Below are 22,087 nucleotides of genomic sequence, written 5' to 3' on the forward strand. Positions count from 1 at the left end.
ATTTTCAGAATAAGATTGAGGGGGAATGTTAAATTTATACATATATATTCAATCTTATTCTGAAATGTTTTGTTTTTCTATATTTGTATTTTATTCTTATATTTGTTTTATCTTGTAGGTTTTTTATTTTTAATGATTTAAAGAGTTATGTTGCTGAATGGTGATATTGAAGACTTGAGGGATCATTTTGTGAAGTCTATATGCTGCAAGGACCAAAGTGCAATATGTGGATATATATATATATATATATATATATATATATATATATATATACACACCTTTTCTGGTTTCTTTTCATTAATTCACACACAGCTCTTTTGTTCATCTTCTGTTTTCTCTCGTTTAATCTCCAAACCCTAGTTCATAAAATCGGTTGATTTGAGAAGTATCATCTTGATACTTAGTGTTCTTTTGAGAGATTGTTTTAGTCTGCTAGATCTTAGAGCTGTTCTTTTCTACATTTTGTTATTGATTCTACTTCTGTAATTTTGGTTTTAATCATATAATTTTCAAGGTTTGGTGTAATTTCTTTGTGTGTTCATAGTTTCGTACAGATACGATTACGATTTAAAACATGAACATACCTGACAAATCACATGTTTTGATTTAGGGAAGAGATTCGCAATAGAGAAGAGTTGTTGATAAAAATACCTGCCAAAAATTAGAGACAACAGATATATAAAAATCGTTCGAAGCTTCGGTGGAGGATGACGATGTAGAAGATGGTGAGGAATAGGGCAACGACGGTTTTAACCTAAAATTTGGATAATGAAGACCAAAACCGTGATTCTAATTTTAGGATTTTAATAAAATGCATAGATATTCATCATATCAAATATATCAAACAGAAACAACAAAATATCAACAATTAATTGAACTTACCATAATCAAAAGCAATAAAAACAGAGCCTAAGTTATTAAATTAAAATTATATTAACAAAATATTATTACCAGCCCAAATATTTTCTTCTTATACATCTCCCAAAGTTGATGATATCTAATTGGGAACATACAAATTTTCTGGTTCCGCTTCATTAATATTGACTCTTGTTCACCTTCTTCACCATTTTTATGCTCTGTTTCATTCTTCAAAGAACCCATTTTTTAGATACGTTGGGTTTGGATAAAATAGTCTTGAATAAATTGTCGCAAAACCCTACAAAAACCCCTTTATATAACTCGCACAACATAACAGTTTTTGTAATTTATTTTATCTTCCCCTTCATTCGGTTTTTATTATTTTTTGCGGGTAATTTTAGGGTATTTGTATCATGGACTTTTTCTGAACATTTATGGAACTTCAGGTACCAGATTAGGAAGATCTATGGAACTTTAGGGCATCAAATTGCACGATAAGTCCAAACTTTTAACTTGACAAAAACACCGGATGGTATTGACTATTGACCCAAAAACTTGCTCCACAAACTACACCAGTATCTTTCATATGTCTGGCCCAGCCTGCTGTGACAACCCACCTGCGGCAGCCTCCTCCGGCAGTGAATCCGGCGAGGTTGTGCAGATTGCCTCCTTGAATTCATATATATCCGGCAACAATGATTCAAAAGTATCTGTTATTCTTGCTTCTGATGTTTATGGTATTTATTCACTTTCCAACTATGTTCTACTTATTTATTTTAACTCTTAACCATTTTGGGTGTTTGGGTTAGCTAATTAATAATTTTCTTATACTTCTTATGTTAAAATGCTCTTGAATTTATTATGCTTATTATTATTATTATTAGCTTATAAGTTTATTTGGTCTTTTGGGCAGGTTATGAAGCTCCAAAATTGAGGTATGCCATGTAACAACAATTTCATAAAATAATTTATGCAAAATGGCAGTTAGTTTGTTGTATGGACAATATAAATCACAATATGACATATGTATGATATTCTCTTTTTTGAAAAAAATAAATTAATTTATGGTGTTATATTTGACATTGCAGGATACTTGCAGACAAAATTGCATCTGCTGGATATTATGTAGTTGTTCCTGATTTTTTTGATGGTCATCCTTTTATTCCTAAAACTCATTTACCAGATTGGATTAAAATTCATCCCACGGTTCGTAATCTCCTAATTAACATGTTATTTATTCGAATGAGAAATACGTAAAGTGTGACTTTCATGGTTACATGTTCTTAACTTATAGAAGATATATAGGTGATACATTTAAAAGGTGAAAGGTAGAAGTTTTTCCCTGTTCGGGCTACCCGGGAGGGCGTGTAATCCGACCCCATACTTTGATGTACGCAGCCCAGCAGGATTACTCCCTGGTTGTTTCCAACCCTTCCCTGGCCACCACTAAATATTCGTCCCAGACGGGATTCGAACCTGAGACCTCTTGCAAGGAACTCAGGGCCCCAACCACTGGGCTATCAATATACGTGATACATTTATATACATTAAACAAATAAAGAAAGTATGGTTAATAGATAGATAGTTCATAGATGCTATAACATTTCGTTTTCTGCTTGATATGATATTAGTCCTTAAAATGTGCCTGGATCTTCATGTTAAAGTTAAGAAATTATGTATTTTATTATTTCTGTAGAAACCTGCAGTTGAATTAGCAAAACGGGTTGTTCAGGCTCTCAAAGAAAAGGGTATATCTAAAATTGGCGCTGCAGGTTTTTGTTGGGGTGGTAAGATCACTAGTTTGTGACGAGTTTATTAATTTTTCATGGTTTATAATAATATTAATTCAATCATAAGTGACTGATTTAATTGCAACAAATGTCTGTAACAGCCAAGGTCGTTGTAGAGCTCGCAAAGGATGCTGATATAGAAGCTGCTGCACTCTTGCATCCTACTTTTGTCACTTTAGATGATATCAAGGGTACAATTTCCATCATAATCCCTCCGTTTTTTAAAAGGGGTTAACATTTGATCAATTTTCTAATAATATCTCGTATTGATTGTCAAAAAGTTTGTTTTTTGTTGTAGAGTATCGTCTGTTTCTTTTATACTATGATTCAATTCAATCTAGCTATCAGTTTAGTAAGAAATTGGATGAATTCATATTAGTTTATACGTTGTATCGCAATGTGGGTCCTCTTAGAATTTGCTTTTCTCTTTAATTTTTCAAATTTTGTAATTAAAATCTCCTAGCAAACTTGAGAATTTGTGTGGTTGATATAACGTATTAGGTGTTAAGGTTCCAGTTGCAGTACTAGGGGCAGAGATTGATAGAATATCTCCTCCGGAAGTTGTTAAACAGTTTAAGGCTGCGTTGCAAGCCAAACCTGAGGTAAGTGTTTGTGGGTCAACCCAACTTGACCCGTTTCAACTTGAACTTATTTTGACCCGTTACACATATAATCATTTTATTGTAGGTTGATCATTTTGTGAAAATATATCCAGGTGTATCTCATGGTTGGACTGTCCGATATAGAGATGAAGACATTACATCTACGAAATATGCACAAGAGGCACATCAGGATCTTTTGGATTGGTTTGGTAAGTGCTTTAAGACGACTCATTCGGCCCTCTAAAGCGCAAATCATGAAACAACAGAGCGATAAAGACGTATGAAAGCCTCATTAGAACTATAAAGTTGTGTTTGAAGATGCTATGTCACATGTTCAATTCTTTGTGCAAATAATTAGTTATTTAGCTTATCCAAGGTTGAGTTTATATTCTTGATTTTGAAGATGCTATAAGATAATTTCAGGCTCATATCAAGCGACTTCATCTGTTATCATTTATGAATTGATGTGACTAGTTTTATTTGGTGAAATGATTTGGGTTACGTGTAATCTGTTTTTTTTAACATATAAACTGGGTGTGATAATAATAAGTTCAAATAAGGAGACTTCACCTACAAAAGTGTGCATAATGTGAATCCATATGAATTTCTAATCCTCTATGTGTGTGTTTTAATTTTTTATAGTAGCATTATATCCCTTATATCCTTACTAGCCTTAAAGAGCTCGTGCGTTGCACGGAGGGCCCTATAAAGACTAAGTATAAGATTGGTAGTAACAGAATAAGTAGTAACTATATATATGTATGATCGTACCACTATTTTATGCAACATTTTGATCATTAACTGGATATTAATAGCCAAATCTCCAAATATCATATGCATGCATGTTTGACTTACTGAAATAATACCATCACATATCCTTAAATTCACTCCATAACAATTTGGTATACTCAACAACCCACAAACAAATGATGGTACTACCTCAAAATGAAATTAGAACAAATAAAGTAACATAGTTAATGGCATAAGAGATAAAACACTAACATCACTAACAACTACTATGCTAGACTAAAAAGGAATGTATTTATAGATAAAAGGACCGCCATGTCTTCCAGCTATAAGCTATTGCGTTACTTGAAGTTAGTAGGTTTTCAACCTTGAATACTACATTTTCAAAGTACTGGTCCAGATTTCCTTGTTCGTTTTTTACAAATTTATAACCCTGCAAATAACATTAAAAGTAAGTGTATGTGTGTTAATAGTTTTATGAGCCCGTCCTTTAAACGAAAGTTTGAACACAATGTTAAATAAATTAGAAAGTAATTACCCATATTTCAAATTCAAAAATCATAAAAGTTTTTTATATAAAGAAATGGTAGGAAATAATATTAATTTTAATACTACTTAGAGTAACTTTCAACTCAGTGTTATGTTCCTTTTGTTTGCATATCTTTTCAATTTGACTGTAATAAAAAAACATTGACCTAAATTGACCGTTTCATATGTTAATTGGGGAAAATTGCCACCCAAATGACTCTATACCCCTTTCGTCAACAAAATATGTATGTAATTAATGACCTGATATTCAAGATCAACAGCTGCAAAAAAAACATGTCTTTGATGCTCAGATTTCTCACACGGAAGACCACCCGATCTCCAAATATCGCAAAGAACCTACAAAGTATTGCCTTGTAGTATCTTCTCGATCTCGTGTAATACACGATTTACTAACATTTATGTGACTGGTTCTATACCTGCATTATAATGATAGAATTAAATTAGTAAACAACATTAGCATGTATTTCAAAGACCAATTATACACAATTACATATTAATGAGTCAAACCCTTTTATCCAAAAAAAATTGGATACTTTAACTTGCTGTATTTAGCAGAGTCAACAAAAAAAACCCTAAATTTTATTAAAACTAATAGAATCAGACGAATAATTTTTTCTTTTAATAAAATAATGATTTAGAAGGTGTAAGCTTTAAGAAATAGACACTGGAATATTTTGAACCATTCAACTAATTTGGTTATTTGACTCGTTAGCCATTTTACAGCTATTTTGATTTGACCCGTTGAGATTATAAACTACCCAAATAGACCCACATATAAGTTAATGGGTTTGAAAAGAGGTAGCACTTTTAACCAACAATTGCTGTTGGTTAAAATAGCCACCTCTAATTTACATCTTTGGTGAATGGGTTACAATTGCCACCTCCATTTTCACATATATGTAAATGGGTTATTTGACAGTTTACATCCGGATATGCTCATCGGTGTGTGGTGTGGATGGAAATCATACAAGTAATGGTACCTGAATAGGTGTGTCTATATCACCGTCAAGAAATGAAGTGAGCTCGAAGTTCATTTTTAATCTGTGGTCAGTAACCCTATTGTCCTGATACATAAATTACAATGTACACAATGTGTTATTGACAAATTAACACGAATATAGGGTAGAGAAAATGTATAAATAGATGACAAGTTATAAATAGTAATATAATATTTATGAGCATTAGAGTGCCACTTTTACTTTCAACTCATTTGACCCAAATGAACCCATTAATTACCAAATGGTTCAAAATTTACACCTATTATAAAAATAATATAGTGTCACGTTGTAATAAATATATACCTTGTAGTTGTAGGTACGGATCTTTCTGAGTGAGCATCGCTACCAACCTGCAATTAGGCTATTCGAAATTATTTCCCCATTCCATTTAGATTTCAATGTTATGATGCAACTTATCGTGTAACAGAGCAAAATTTAAAACCTGGAGATACACATATCATCCCTATTAACTAATTACATAGAAAGTCATCAATAGTTTAATTGCACCTTTTTTATATAACCAATCATGAATATGTCACATTTGTGGACAATCTTACACACACCATTATGTTCAACCTCTAATTTTTTTTACTTAACAGAAACCCATGAACAAATGCACAACTTCCATTTAAATATAAGCCATAAAAAATCAGCAAAAAAAAAAAAAAAAAAAAAAAAAAAAAAAAAACTGGTGTTTCATAAAGAGCAAAAATACAGAGTATTTCTTTAATTGTAAGGAGCAAACCAATTAGTGTATATAAAAATAAAAAAGGTGCAAGTAACATCAGAAATTAAAAATAATTAGTAATATAAACCACACTATATTATAACTCTTAAAAATCTTAAGTTCTAAATAGTGATAATGAAATAATATAAACCAAGTTATGAAAATCACAAATGTTACAACACTTTTTTTAAGATAATACGAAATCCAAATCTAATCATACCTACGAAAATGGGGACAATGTACATTTGTTGTTGTATACATACCTTTGCTATATCGCCAATATTCGTAGTAACAGTACCGAGACACCAACTTGGAGAGAATGCGCAATTCAGATCCATCTATCACTGTGTAAATGGGTAAGGATAGCCCATTTCTTGTATATCTTTAACATATCATTCTATAAATGGGTAAAGATAGCCACCTTTGTTTTATATACCTTTAACATCTATTAGTATGTAAATGGGTAAAGATACCATGTACCTGTACCTGACTTAGTCTCATTAATTAGTATGTAAATCAGTAAATGGGTAAAGATACCATGTACATGTAAATGAATAACATACACATGTACCAACAAATCAGTCAATCTATGATTCAAAATTTACTTCAAAGACATTGTGAAATGAAACAGCCAATTATTTCAGATCCCACCACAAATGGCATTCATATTACACATATACTTGTACCAAATGTCAAGCACCAACAATTGGGATTCCATCAGCAGAGTCTAACAGACTTTGAAAAAAATAAAATAGAGCCTACACACACATGGTTCTTAAGATCTATTGATACAAATGATAACTCAAATATATACCTCAACACTACATATAAAGAAATCAAGCAGCTCTTGTGACTGTTCTATTCATTCCTCATATCAGGAAATCACCAAACCCTAGAAAAAATAAATCTCAATATTAAGTAAAATCAAAAATTGTAAGAAAAAAATAAAAGAATCAAATATAATTACAAATTGGAGAAATCGCTGGATGAACAACATATTAGAGAAGTCTATTCCCAATTGCTGAACAAAAACTCAGACGACCTACAATGAATCAAATATAAAGGAATATCCAACCACATAAATTAAACCAAATGTTAAGAAAAAAGCTTAACATAAATATAAAAATGATTTTCTCAATTCAGCATATTAAATAACGAACAAATCTGTTGATCCAAATCTTGAAACCCTAACTTTTACAAAATCTGTTAAACATTCGTCCGTCATTTTGATCGGCAAATCTTAAAACCCTAACTTTTACAAAATCGTAACAAAAGAGAATTCACTTACCACGACGGTGGAAACAACAACGGTGGATGTGACAGATTGGATTACAACCGGGGATAAGGCGACGTGGTTGCGACGGAGATGGTAACGGTGTGGTTGTAACTACCAAGAATGGGTACTAATTGAATAAGCGTGCAGTAATTTAAGGTTTATCACTCCTTGGGAAACCGTGTTCGGCGATAATAGCAGAAAGGAGGATGAAGGAGATGAAAAGAATGGAGAGGGTTCGGTGAAAAAAATTGTGGAACGGAGGATAATTCGTAATTTTAGTTGGTTTTTAAAATAAAAAAAAAATTAGAAAATCAGAGAATGAAGACATGTGGCGATTGGATGGAGTCTAGGATTGTGGGTCTGACACATGGATTTAAACACCATGATTTATGTGAGGAAGGGATTGTGTCCCTTTAAAAAAAACAGTTTTAAAGTGCTGTTTCCGCTGTTCTACATTGTTTGCTTATAAATTCTGGCAAATTTCAATGATATTTCATGTGTATTCTTGTTTTTGTATTTGATTCCATTGTTTTTGTATTTTGTTTCAGATCTCTACTACTCCGTAGTATTCTTTTTCAGTTATTCAATTTTATATTTGGTATTGTTTCCTCTTTGTGTTGGCCATGGGTGTAAGGATCGCATAGCCCAAACACAATGTCCTGCAATATAAGCCCAAGAGTCTATTCTTATTTGTTTTGTCCCATGACCGATGTAGTACTTTGGTTTGCACCCTAACAAACCTCCCCTCAAACCCAAGTCATCTGGGCCTCCCCTCCAAGGATAGTCTAGATCCAACCTTTACCGCCGCCAACTCGGAACTCTCAACCTGGTGGAAGGGCAGGGAGATTTCGATACAAGGCTTCCAGGATCAACTCATCGTGCCAGGGTCCTCTCGAACGATAGCTGGGTCCACTCATCGCTGACAGCACCGAGGGGTGCGCCACGTCACACCGTGCACTCATGGGTGCGCCCTACTACGCCGTCCACTACATCGACTGTGACGATCGCTCCAAATCCATATGGACAATACGTCATTCATTGATTTCATTGCGAGGTATTTGACCTCTATATGATACATTTTGTAAACATTGCATTCTTTTGAAAAGGCACACCATAAATGAATATTTAAATCAAAGGTTTTCAACATCTGATGATTTCTACATATAGACAATCACTGTAAATAATAGTTTACAATAGTACTTCCGTTGACAGTACAGTCAAAATAAGATACATGGTGATGATTTGGTGAATGCAACGTTTCCTTGAAAAATATGCCATGTATGACTCCATGCACATAGCTTGTCTAACATATAAGCAAACAGCGGAAGACTTCTAGGCAACCTGAGAATAAACATGCTTCAAGTGTCAACACAAAGGTTGGTGAGTTCATAGTTTTAATATTACACATAATCCGTATATCAATGTGGATTACAAAAGTTCAGTTGTTTTATTCAAAACGTTTATCAATAGGTTTTACATAAAAGGGGGATCACAAGATTTCAGTTGTTTCATCCGAAACGTTTATCAAAATATTCTACGAAGTTGAGCACCCTGGTAACCAAACTTTAACGTATATAATAAGTACCCCTCGTTTAACATGCAACCAACATGTACAATACACGCAATCCAACGTGTACTAACTTCAAATAGCATACGTCTGTTTTATAGTTCAGGCTAGAGTTTCTTTCTATACCTGGAACAGACGGGGATGTCAAGCCCTATGGATCCATATACTACTACTCGCGCCCACCAGTTCTTATAACCGGCAGTTACTAGTTACCAAAGCTAAGGGATTTTTGGTTCAAACTCAGTATAGAATTTAGTATGTACTTGTGTCCATTGTTTTTAAAATAAAGTACATGTATTCTCAGCCCAAAAATATATATTGCAAAATCATTTAAAAAGGGAGCAAATGAAACTCACGCATATAAATATTGTAAAACATTTAATAAAGCATTTGCATGTATTCTCAGCCCAAAAGTGTAAAGAGTAAAAGGGGAGTAAATGAAACTCACGCATATAAATATTGTATATCGGTTAATAAAGCATTTTCATGTATTCTCAGCCCAAAAATGTAGGGAGTAAAAGGGATCATATGAAACTCACACAAAATCAGTTTTAGTATTTGTATCTATTTAGTAAAACAGTTTATAAAACTGCGCATGTATTCTCAGCCCAAAAATATAATTTGAAAAAGGGATCATATGAAACTCACAGTTTAATATTGATATACAATATTGCAGGAAAGCACGTAGACGCATTGGAGATAATAAGCACGAGGTTTGATTCACAAAAATACCCCCGAATATTACCCATAACCTCCTTGGCAATAACCCATATTTTCCTTAGCTCTAGCTTTCTCGGAAACTCGTTTTGAAAAATTACTTGGACAGCACTCCGTCGTAATATTTTATGTACATTATTATTTTTGTATCGCAAAAATAATAACACTAATAATAAAAATAATAAGATTAATAATAATCTTATTATTAATAATAATAATAATAATAATAATAATAAAATAAATAAATACGGAGTAAAAATAATATATATGTGTGTGTGATTTATCTAGCCAAAACTCGAAAATTTATAGCACTTGGCCTGAAATCTGGAGTCATGCGACTCGCATGGAAATGGCCTTCTGGCCATGCGACTCGCATGAGGACCAGGGACAGCTCACATTGTTTTGGCTCCTAGCTTGTCGACATAATATAAAATAAATATAAATATATAAATAATTAATATAATTATTTATATATTATATTTTATTCTTGTGCATAGTAGACTAGATATTTTTGGTCCGTTGCGTCGGGCGTTTCTTCTTGACTCGGGTCCCGGTTCCGGATTTTCAGACGTCCTTGCGTACTATTTTATATCGTGTACTTTGCGTTCCGCAACTTGTACTCTTGTCATTTTTAGACGTTCTTCATCAATAATTTGAACCTTTTTAATTGTATCTTGTACATTTGAGCATTTTGGACCTTTCCGTCTTCAATTCTTCGTTTTCGCCTTTTGTCTTCGCACTTATTAAATATAAACGAATATTACTTGAATATGGAACAATTACAACTAAAATCCTGTCTTTCTTGGGGGATAATGCTATGAAATATATGTTCCTTTTTAGCCTTATCAATAGCCTTAAATTATCCCTTAATTATATCACTCAAAGTGTATCTTAAACTTTCGAGTGTTTTGGTCATTTACTTCTATAAATCATCGTCTCGCTATTTGTTAAAATACATTTTTATAATAGCGTTTTACTGTAGCAATTCACTGTAGCAAAGTCAATTTCACTGTAGCAAATAGTGATTTTCGAAAACACTGTAGCATTTTGAGTAATGTGGCAATTTGAAAACACTGTAACAAATTAGTGTTTAACTGGTTCATCTTAAACGCTTTAGTTAACTTATCTAAATATCAATCGAATCAATAATCGAATGTTACTATCGTTTACTAAATAACTTGAAATCATATATATTCAAATAGATATATAAACCAATAAGTTTAATGTACGGTATCATGCAATTAAAACTTTGTTACGTTTTCAAGTTATAGTATATATATGTATCTGTTTACATATAATGGTTCGCGAATCGTTGAGAACAACCGAAGGGTAATTGAATAGTTCAAAATTTTGAGATTCAACTTCATAGGCTTTGCTTATCGTGTCGAAGTCATTAATCATTTAAGATTAAGTTTAAATTTAGTCGAAATTTCCGGGTCATCACATCGGGGCTATAGCCTAGCTCTGTAAGGATCGCATAACCCAAACACAATGTCCTGCAATATAAGCCCAAGAGTTTATCCTTATTCTAAAACCAATTGGTGATGGAATGACTTTCCCTTAGACTTATATACATACATTTGTTTTGTCCCATGACTGATGTGAGACTTTAGTTTACACCCTAACAATGAGATCGGCTGGTGAAGGGTCGGTCAGGTCGGGTCGGTTTCACTTCTTTTAGATCCCCTTCATTAACTTGTTATACGTGTTTAATGTGAAAATATGACAGTATAATGACATTTAGACAACACTTGTGAAAATTGTGAGACCTACAGAGTGGAGTAGTATTTATATATCAATATTATTAGTATTTCGTTTGGTTAGATGTTTGATGTTTTTTGTTTATCCATACAATTCAAATCTAGCTACCAGTTTATTAAAGTAGTTGTACACATTTAGTGCCATTTAATAAAAGTATATGCCACTTATTATTCCATGAAAATGAAACATTGATTTTAAAACTAGATTGACTTTAAAACCAACATTTTTTCCCAGTTATCAAAATCAAGATATTTCATGAAAAACTATGATATACATACATATTTAGTCCTTAGTCTTCAGTGTCATACTATGGTTATACCTTGAGTATTCAACATAAACTTTCTCAAAATACTACTCCGTATTCGAAGAGGACGAATATTTTACTAAAAGAACTATTGTACGTAGTATAGAACGGTAGTTGATTTTATACTTTTTCCAAACCTTATGTATCAACATCACGGGTGGATCTTATGTAGGGTAGGGAGAGATCGTCGGCCCTTTTGAATTTGACTAAGTAATAAAATACGTAGCTATGTGAATTAACAAACGTTTGAACTTTTTAATCAACTAAATCGAAATTCGTGTGAGGGAGATAAGACTAAAATGGATTAACATAATTTGCATTTATCAACAAATTACACTTATATTTTCCATATATTACGGTCATCTTTGAACTGCCAGCATCGTAAGTTGAAGAAAGTAGCTTAGATGTGCATTTCAGATCAATGTTGCAACCAAAAATATTTATAAAATGTGTATAAAGCAATTAATATCAGTATAGTTTTGGTCCCCGAAACTTACGTTCAAGTCCCGCCACTCATCAATGATCAAACCAAAATCGTTATGATAAATAGATTTCGGGTTTGAGTGCTTGATTTGGGAAAAAAGTGAGTCGAATGTTTTAACTCCAATAATTGTACGAACCCCGATTTGGAATCTGGATTCCAAGGGCGTAAAACAATCGATTGAGTTAACCTTATTCGATCGGAATCGAATAAGTTAATATCTTAAAGTAAAGATTGGCTCCGATGATGATCGGAGCGTTGATCAGAATTGAGTTAACGATTGGAGTAATGCTATCGTGATTAATTTGGGCAGAGTAACATTAATGCATGCAGTGTTGTGTAATAAACGATCTTGTTCATGAATTTATAGATGTTAGGAGGAAATGATGACGTGGCACATGTCCCTTTCATGGTTGTAACGAACTTTGCCAATCCCGAGGGGTGACGTGGCACCTGTCTTTTTCATGGGAATAATCAAGCAGATCCTAACAAACTTTCCTAGATTCGTGGGCTGACGTGACATGCAATTTGCTTGCATGCTTGTTCCGGGATGAGGTGTCTGTTCCGCGACAGTGCACTTTCTCCGGGATAGCATGCTTGTCCCGGGAGGGTGAAAGGACCCGTTCATATACATTATGAACGATTCACAATAATTGATTACATCGCGAGGTATTTGACCTCTAAATGATACATTTTACAAACATTGCATTCGTTTTTAAAAGACAAACTTTCTTTAAATCGAAAGTGACGGCATGCATACCATTTCATAATACATCCAACTATAATTGACTTAATAATAATCTTGATGAACTCAACGACTCGAATGCAACGTCTTTCGAAATATGCCATGAATGACTCCAAGTAATATCCTTAAAATGAGCAAATACACAGCGGAAGATTTCTTTCATACCTGAGAATAAACATGCTTTAAAGTATCAACCAAAAGGTTGGTGAGTTCATTAGTTTATCATAATCAATCATTTCCAATTATATAATAGACCACAAGATACTCATATTTAGAAAACAATATGTGCAGGTTTCTCCTCCTGTAAAATCATTCATATGAAGAACACCGGAACTTTTCAAAACAACTCACCAACGGTAGCTAATGCGTGCGTGCAATGCAAAATCATCTCACCGTGGTAGTTAATACAATATAATTTCAATAACGGGAGCTAATGCGTGCGTGCAATGCAAAATCATCTCCCCATAAATAATTTTACAATGGTAGCTAATGCGTGCGTGCAATGCAAAATCATCTCACCGAGGGCAGCTAAAACGTTAGCTAATCCGTACGTGCAATGCAAAATCATCACACCGTTACTAACTACTAAATTGAAACATTTCGGTAGCTAATGCGTGCGTGCAATGCAAAATCATCACACCGATGGTCGATAATATAAACTTTATAGAAATCGAACCTCTGAATCCAAATAATTCTATCATAGAATGTAGTTTTGAATATTTGTGTCTATTTCGTCAATCATTTATAAAAAACAGTTCATGTATTCTCAGTTCAAAAATATATCTCAAAAACATTTAATAAAACAGTTATAAAAACAGCGCATGTATTCTCAGTCCCAAAAATGTAAAGAGTAAAAGAGAATCAAATGAACTCACAATATTGTATTTCGTAGTAATTAAGCATATAATGGCATTGAACAAGTGCAAGGTTGGCCTCGGATTCACGAACATATATCATTTGTATATTTATTAATATACATAGTTGTAATCGAACAAATATATATATATAAATTTATTATATATCCTTTTTATATTAGTAATATATATATATATATATATATATATATATATATATATATATATATATTTCATATATTCATTTTGTTATATAAAAATATTATTTTCCGTTATGTGTAATTATTTATATAAGTAATATCAATATGTCTGATATATAACTATATGAAATATTAATTTAATTATAGTATATGTAATAAATATATTTTTATATACAAAATTATTTATTTGTTAATAATGATAGTTTTGATGATAATAAAATGATAGTTTTAATAAGGATATTAATTTCAATGAAAATACGAATTATAAATTTTTAAAATAATGATACTATTAATAATGATAATCATAATAATACCGATAATAATAACGACTATAATAATAGTAATTTTTTATTACTAATGATAATGATATAGTTGTGATAATCATAATAATGGTAAAAGTAATAATAATGATAATGATAATAATAACAATAATATTAATAATACTTAGTAGTAATAATAATAATAATACTACTAACAATAATAATACTAATACTTAATAACAATAACAATAATAATAATAATAATTCTCGTAATACTTAATAATAATAATAATAATAATACTAATAATAATAAAAAAAAATGAAAGAAAAAGGTATACCCTTTTTTTAAAAGATTTTCTAAAAAAAATAGCCCCAGACCGGGCTCGAACCCGAGACCTATCGCTCACCCAATACACCCAAGACCATTCATCCGTTCCTTCCATTTCTGATTAAACCTCACTTAGAATTTATATAATCCATTACTATCTGTTCTATTTTATTCTTCATCTTCTCAAAAGTGATTCGACCAAATCAAAACAAAATCATAACAACGATTTATTTATATGATTAGAGCTTGGAATTTAAACAGAAACTATTTGGTTGTGGTAATTTAAATTAACAGAAAAGAGTAAAATAAAAATAAATAAATAAACTAATGTGCTGTCGCGATATACTTAAAAAAATAATGATTTTGCAATTGAGGACGTTTTGGCTCACGATTCCTTCATGAAATATGTTTTAAAACCTTCTTAGAACATAATGTTTGACTTTTGAAAATAAAAGTTTAACCTTCAAATTCGAACTCAATATGAAAAATTGACGATTGAAACTTTACAGAAAGTTTAGGTATGAGATTCCTAACAAGACTGCATTAACACTTTTTGAAATTTAATTCGAATTCAAGGATTTGGCAAAAACGTTCAAGAACAGAGGTTTGAGTTTGTAGCGACCCGACCAAATCATGTTTGACGGTGAAATGTCCCGTTCTTATTGATTAAAAACGTTCCATATTAATTGATTTCGTTGCGAGGTTTTGACCTTTATATGAGACGTTTTTCAAAGACTACATTCATTTTTAAAACAAACCATAACCTTTATTTCATAAATAAAGGTTTAAAAATCTTTACGTAGATTATCAAATAATGATAATCTAAAATATCCTGTTTACACACGACCATTACATAATGGTTTACAATACAAATATGTTACATCGAAATCAGTTTCTTGAATGCAGTTTTTACACAATATCATACAAACATGGACTCCAAATCTTGTCCTTATTTTAGTATGCAACAGCGGAAGCTCTTAATATTCACCTGAGAATAAACATGCTTTAAACGTCAACAAAAATGTTGGTGAGTTATAGGTTTAACCTATATATATCAAATCGTAACAATAGACCACAAGATTTCATATTTCAATACACATCCCATACATAGAGATAAAAATCATTCATATGGTGAATACCTGGTAACCGACAATAACAAGATGCATATATAAGAATATCCCCATCATTCCGGGACACCCTTCGGATATGATATAAATTTCGAAGTACTAAAGCATCCGGTACTTTGGATGGGGTTTGTTAGGCCCAATAGATCTATCTTTAGGATTCGCGTCAATTAGGGTGTCTGTTCCCTAATTCTTAGATTACCAGACTTAATAAAAAGGGGCATATTCGATTTCGATAATTCAACCATAGAATGTAGTTTCACGTACTTGTGTCTATTTTGTAAATCATTTATAAAACCTGCATGTATTCTCATCCCAAAAATATTAGATTTTAAAAGTGGGACTATAACTCACTTTCACAGATTTTTACTTCGTCAGGAAGTAAGACTTGGCCACTGTTGATTCACGAACCTATAACAATATATACATATATATTAAAGTATGTTCAAAATATATTTACAACACTTTTAATATATTTTGATGTTTTAAGTTTATTAAGTCAGCTGTCCTCGTTAGTAACCTATAACTAGTTGTCCACAGTTAGATGTACAGAAATAAATCGATAAATATTATCTTGAATCAATCCACGACCCAGTGTATACGTATCTCAGTATTGATCACAACTCAAACTATATATATTTTGGAATCAACCTCAACCCTGTATAGCTAACTCCAACATTCACATATAGAGTGTCTATGGTTGTTCCGAAATATATATAGATGTGTCGATATGATAGGTCGAAACATTGTATACGTGTCTATGGTATCTCAAGATTACATAATATACAATACAAGTTGATTAAGTTATGGTTGGAATAGATTTGTTACCAATTTTCACGTAGCTAAAATGAGAAAAATTATCCAATCTTGTTTTACCCATAACTTCTTCATTTTAAATCCGTTTTGAGTGAATCAAATTGCTATGATTTCATATTGAACTCTATTTTATGAATCTAAAAAGAAAAAGTATAGGTTTATAGTCGAAAAAATAAGTTACAAGTCGTTTTTGTAAAGGTAGTCATTTCAGTCGAAAGAACGACGTCTAGATGACCATTTTAGAAAACATACTTCCACTTTGAGTTTAACCATAATTTTTGGATATAGTTTCATGTTCATAATAAAAATCATTTTCTCAGAATAACAACTTTTAAATCAAAGTTTATCATAGTTTTTAATTAACTAACCCAAAACAGCCCGCGGTGTTACTACGACGGCGTAAATCCGGTTTTACGGTGTTTTTCGTGTTTCCAGGTTTTAAATCATTAAGTTAGCATATCATATAGATATAGAACATGTGTTTAGTTGATTTTAAAAGTCAAGTTAGAAGGATTAACTTTTGTTTGCGAACAAGTTTAGAATTAACTAAACTATGTTCTAGTGATTACAAGTTTAAACCTTCGAATAAGATAGCTTTATATGTATGAATCGAATGATGTTATGAACATCATTACTACCTTAATTTCCTTGGATAAACCTACTGGAAAAGAGAAAAATGGATCTAGCTTCAATGGATCCTTGGATGGCTCGAAGTTCTTGAAGCAGAATCATGACACGAAAACAAGTTCAAGTAAGATCATCACTTGAAATAAGATTGTTATAGTTATAGAAATTGAACCAAAGTTTGAATATGATTATTACCTTGTATTAGAATGATAACCTACTGTAAGAAACAAAGATTTCTTGAGGTTGGATGATCACCTTACAAGATTGGAAGTGAGCTAGCAAACTTGAAAGTATTCTTGATTTTATGAAACTAGAACTTTTGGAATTTATGAAGAACACTTAGAACTTGAAGATAGAACTTGAGAGAGATCAATTAGATGAAGAAAATTGAAGAATGAAAGTGTTTGTAGGTGTTTTTGGTCGTTGGTGTATGGATTAGATATAAAGGATATGTAATTTTGTTTTCATGTAAATAAGTCATGAATGATTACTCATATTTTTGTAATTTTATGAGATATTTCATGCTAGTTGCCAAATGATGGTTCCCACATGTGTTAGGTGACTCACATGGGCTGCTAAGAGCTGATCATTGGAGTGTATATACCAATAGTACATACATCTAAAAGCTGTGTATTGTACGAGTACGAATACGGGTGCATACGAGTAGAATTGTTGATGAAACTGAACGAGGATGTAATTGTAAGCATTTTTGTTAAGTAGAAGTATTTTGATAAGTGTATTGAAGTCTTTCAAAAGTGTATAAATACATATTAAAACACTACATGTATATACATTTTAACTGAGTCGTTAAGTCATCGTTAGTCGTTACATGTAAGTGTTGTTTTGAAACCTTTAGGTTAACGATCTTGTTAAATGTTGTTAACCCAATGTTTATAATATCAAATGAGATTTCAAATTATTATATTATCATGATATTATCATGTATGAATATCTCTTAATATGATATATATACATTAAATGTCTTTACAACGATAATCGTTACATATATGTCTCGTTTAAAAATCATTAAGTTAGTAGTCTTGTTTTTACATATGTAGTTCATTGTTAATATACTTTATGATATGTTTTCTTATCATAGTATCATGTTAACTATATATATATATATATATCCATATATATGTCATCATATAGTTTTTACAAGTTTTAACGTTCGTGAATCACCGATCAACTTGGGTGGTCAATTGTTTATATGAAACATATTTCAATTAATCAAGTCTTAACAAGTTTGATTGCTTAACATGTTGGAAACATTTAATCATGTAAATATCAATCTCAATTAATATATATAAACATGGAAAAGTTCGGGTCACTACAGTACCTACCCGTTAAATAAATTTCGTCCCGAAATTTTAAGCTGTTGAAGGTGTTGACGAATCTTCTGGAAATAGATGCGGGTATTTCTTCTTCATCTGATCTTCACGCTCCCAGGTGAACTCGGGTCCTCTACGAGCATTCCATCGAACCTTAACAATTGGTATCTTGTTTTGCTTAAGTCTTTTAACCTCACGATCCATTATTTCGACGGGTTCTTCGATGAATTGAAGTTTTTCGTTGATTTGGATTTCATCTAACGGAATAGTGAGATCTTCTTTAGCAAAACATTTCTTTAAATTCGAGACGTGGAAAGTGTTATGTACAGCCGCGAGTTGTTGAGGTAACTCTAGTCGGTAAGCTACTGGTCCGACACGATCAATAATCTTGAATGGTCCAATATACCTTGGATTTAATTTCCCTCGTTTACCAAATCGAACAACGCCTTTCCAAGGTGCAACTTTAAGCATGACCATCTCTCCAATTTCAAATTCTATATCTTTTCTTTTAATGTCAGCGTAGCTCTTTTGTCGACTTTGGGCGGTTTTCAACCGTTGTTGAATTTGGATGATCTTCTCGGTAGTTTCTTGTATAATCTCCGGACCCGTAATCTGTCTATCCCCCACTTCACTCCAACAAATCGGAGACCTGCACTTTCTACCATAAAGTGCTTCAAACGGCGCCATCTCAATGCTTGAATGGTAGCTGTTGTTGTAGGAAAATTCTGCTAACGGTAGATGTCGATCCCAACTGTTTCCGAAATCAATAACACATGCTCGTAGCATGTCTTCAAGCGTTTGTATCATCCTTTCGCTCTGCCCATCAGTTTGTGGATGATAGGCAGTACTCATGTCTAGACGAGTTCCTAATGCTTGCTGTAATGTCTGCCAGAATCTTGAAATAAATCTGCCATCCCTATCAGAGATAATAGAGATTGGTATTCCATGTCTGGAGACGACTTTCTTCAAATACAGTCGTGCTAACTTATCCATCTTGTCATCTTCTCTTATTGGTAGGAAGTGTGCTGATTTGGTGAGACGATCAACTATTACCCAAATAGTATCAAAACCACTTGCAGTCCTTGGCAATTTAGTGATGAAATCCATGGTAATGTTTTCCCATTTCAATTCCGGGATTTCGGGTTGTTGAAGTAGACCTGATGGTTTCTGATGCTCAGCTTTGACCTTAGAACACGTCAAACATTCTCCTACGTATTTAGCAACATCGGCTTTCATACCCGGCCACCAAAAATGTTTCTTGAGATCCTTGTACATCTTCCCCGTTCCAGGATGTATTGAGTATCTGGTTTTATGAGCTTCTCTAAGTACCATTTCTCTCATATCTCCAAATTTTGGTACCCAAATCCTTTCAGCCCTATACCGGGTTCCGTCTTCCCGAATATTAAGATGCTTCTCCGATCCTTTGGGTATTTCATCCTTTAAATTTCCCTCCTTTATTTGAGTAGTAATGTTATTATGAATCATTATATTCATAGATTTTACTCGAATGGGTTCTCTGTCCTTCCTGCTCAAGGCATCGGCTACCACATTTGCCTTCCCCGGGTGGTAACGAATCTCAAAGTCGTAATCATTCAATAATTCAATCCACCTACGCTGCCTCATATTCAGTTGTTTCTGATTAAATATGTGTTGAAGACTTTTGTGGTCGGTATATATAATACTTTTGACCCCATATAAGTAGTGCCTCCAAGTCTTTAATGCAAAAACAACCGCGCCTAATTCCAAATCATGCGTCGTATAATTTTGTTCGTGAATCTTCAATTGTCTAGACGCATAAGCAATCACCTTCGTTCGTTGCATTAATACACAACCGAGACCTTGCTTTGATGCATCACAATAAATCACAAAATCATCATTCCCTTCAGGCAATGACAATATAGGTGCCGTAGATAGCTTTTTCTTCAATAACTGAAACGCTTTCTCTTGTTCATCATTCCATTCAAATTTCTTCCCTTTATGCGTTAATGCAGTCAAGGGTTTTGCTATTCTGGAAAAGTCTTGGATGAACCTTCTGTAGTAACCAGCTAGTCTTAAAAACTGGCGTATGTGTTTCGGAGTTTTCGGGGTTTCCCACTTTTCAACAGTTTCTATCTTTGCCGGATCCACCTTAATACCTTCTTTGTTCACTATGTGACCGAGGAATTGAACTTCTTCCAACCAAAATGCACACTTTGAAAACTTAGCGTACAATTCTTCCTTCCTCAATACTTCTAACACCTTTCTCAAATGTTCACCGTGTTCTTGGTCATTCTTTGAGTAAATAAGTATGTCATCAATGAAAACAATGACAAACTTGTCAAGGTATGGTCCACACACTCGGTTCATAAGGTCCATGAACACAGCTGGTGCATTAGTTAAACCAAACGGCATGACCATAAACTCGTAATGACCGTAACGTGTTCTGAAAGCAGTCTTTGGAATATCATCTTCTTTCACCCGCATTTGATGATACCCGGAACGTAAGTCAATCTTTGAATAAACAGACGAGCCTTGTAGTTGATCAAATAAGTCGTCGATTCTCGGTAGTGGGTAGCGGTTCTTGATGGTAAGTTTGTTCAACTCTCGGTAGTCGATACACAACCTGAATGTACCATCTTTCTTCTTGACAAACAAAACAGGAGCTCCCCACGGTGATGTGCTTGGTCGAATGAAACCACGCTCTAAAAGTTCTTGTAATTGGATTTGCAGTTCTTTCATCTCGCTGGGTGCGAGTCTGTAAGGAGCACGAGCTATTGGTGCAGCTCCTGGTACAAGATCTATTTGAAATTCAACGGATCGATGTGGGGGTAATCCCGGTAATTCTTTCGGAAATACATCGGGAAATTCTTTTGCAATGGGAACATCATTGATGCTCTTTTCTTCAGTTTGTACTTTCTCGACGTGTGCTAGAATAGCATAGCAACCTTTTCTTATTAGTTTTTGTGCCTTCAAATTACTAATAAGATGTAGCTTCGTGTTGCCCTTTTCTCCGTACACCATTAAGGGTTTTCCTTTTTCTCGTATAATGCGAATTGCATTTTTGTAACAAACGATCTCCGCTTTCACTTCTTTCAACCAGTCCATACCGATTATCACATCAAAACTCCCTAACTCTACTGGTATCAAATCAATCTTAAATGTTTCGCTAACCAGTTTAATTTCTCGATTCCGACATATATTATCTGCTGAAATTAATTTACCATTTGCTAATTCGAGTAAAAATTTACTATCCAAAGGCGTCAATGGACAACTTAATTTAGCACAAAAATCTCTACTCATATAGCTTCTATCCGCACCCGAATCAAATAAAACGTAAGCAGATTTATTGTCAATAAGAAACGTACCCGTAACAAGCTCCGGGTCTTCCTGTGCCTCTACCGCATTAATATTGAAATCTCTTCCACGGCCTTGTCCATTCGTGTTCT

The 22,087-nt window shown here is 33.0% G+C and overlaps 1 protein-coding gene and 1 long non-coding RNA gene across 5 annotated transcripts; one reads left to right on the forward strand and one right to left on the reverse strand.

The window, feature by feature from the left end:
• Nucleotides 1-1,383: 1,383 nt before the first annotated feature.
• LOC139904008 (endo-1,3;1,4-beta-D-glucanase-like) lies at nt 1,384-3,793 on the forward strand. The gene is made up of 7 exons (XM_071885943.1): nt 1,384-1,595; nt 1,772-1,793; nt 1,947-2,064; nt 2,555-2,645; nt 2,750-2,839; nt 3,150-3,250; nt 3,336-3,793. The coding sequence occupies exons 1-7, from the start codon at nt 1,388-1,390 to the stop codon at nt 3,492-3,494; spliced, it is 789 nt and encodes a 262-aa protein (XP_071742044.1). The 5' UTR covers nt 1,384-1,387; the 3' UTR covers nt 3,495-3,793.
• A 291-nt stretch (nt 3,794-4,084) lies between these two features.
• Nucleotides 4,085-7,886, reverse strand: LOC139904009 (uncharacterized). Of its 4 annotated transcripts, XR_011778626.1 has the most exons (7): nt 7,560-7,883; nt 7,239-7,313; nt 6,535-7,163; nt 5,848-5,894; nt 5,527-5,610; nt 4,787-4,962; nt 4,086-4,430 (listed from the first exon to the last, which is right to left on the reverse strand). It is a non-coding gene; the product is annotated as an uncharacterized lncRNA (long non-coding RNA). The 4 variants fall into 4 exon arrangements; XR_011778625.1 differs by having other exon boundaries at nt 4,085-4,430; nt 6,535-7,313; nt 7,560-7,886; XR_011778627.1 differs by lacking the exon at nt 7,239-7,313 and having other exon boundaries at nt 7,560-7,880.
• Nucleotides 7,887-22,087: the final 14,201 nt, after the last annotated feature.

This window comes from Rutidosis leptorrhynchoides, chromosome 4 (genome assembly GCF_046630445.1).
Source record: "Rutidosis leptorrhynchoides isolate AG116_Rl617_1_P2 chromosome 4, CSIRO_AGI_Rlap_v1, whole genome shotgun sequence".
Lineage (NCBI taxonomy): Eukaryota > Viridiplantae > Streptophyta > Magnoliopsida > Asterales > Asteraceae > Rutidosis > Rutidosis leptorrhynchoides.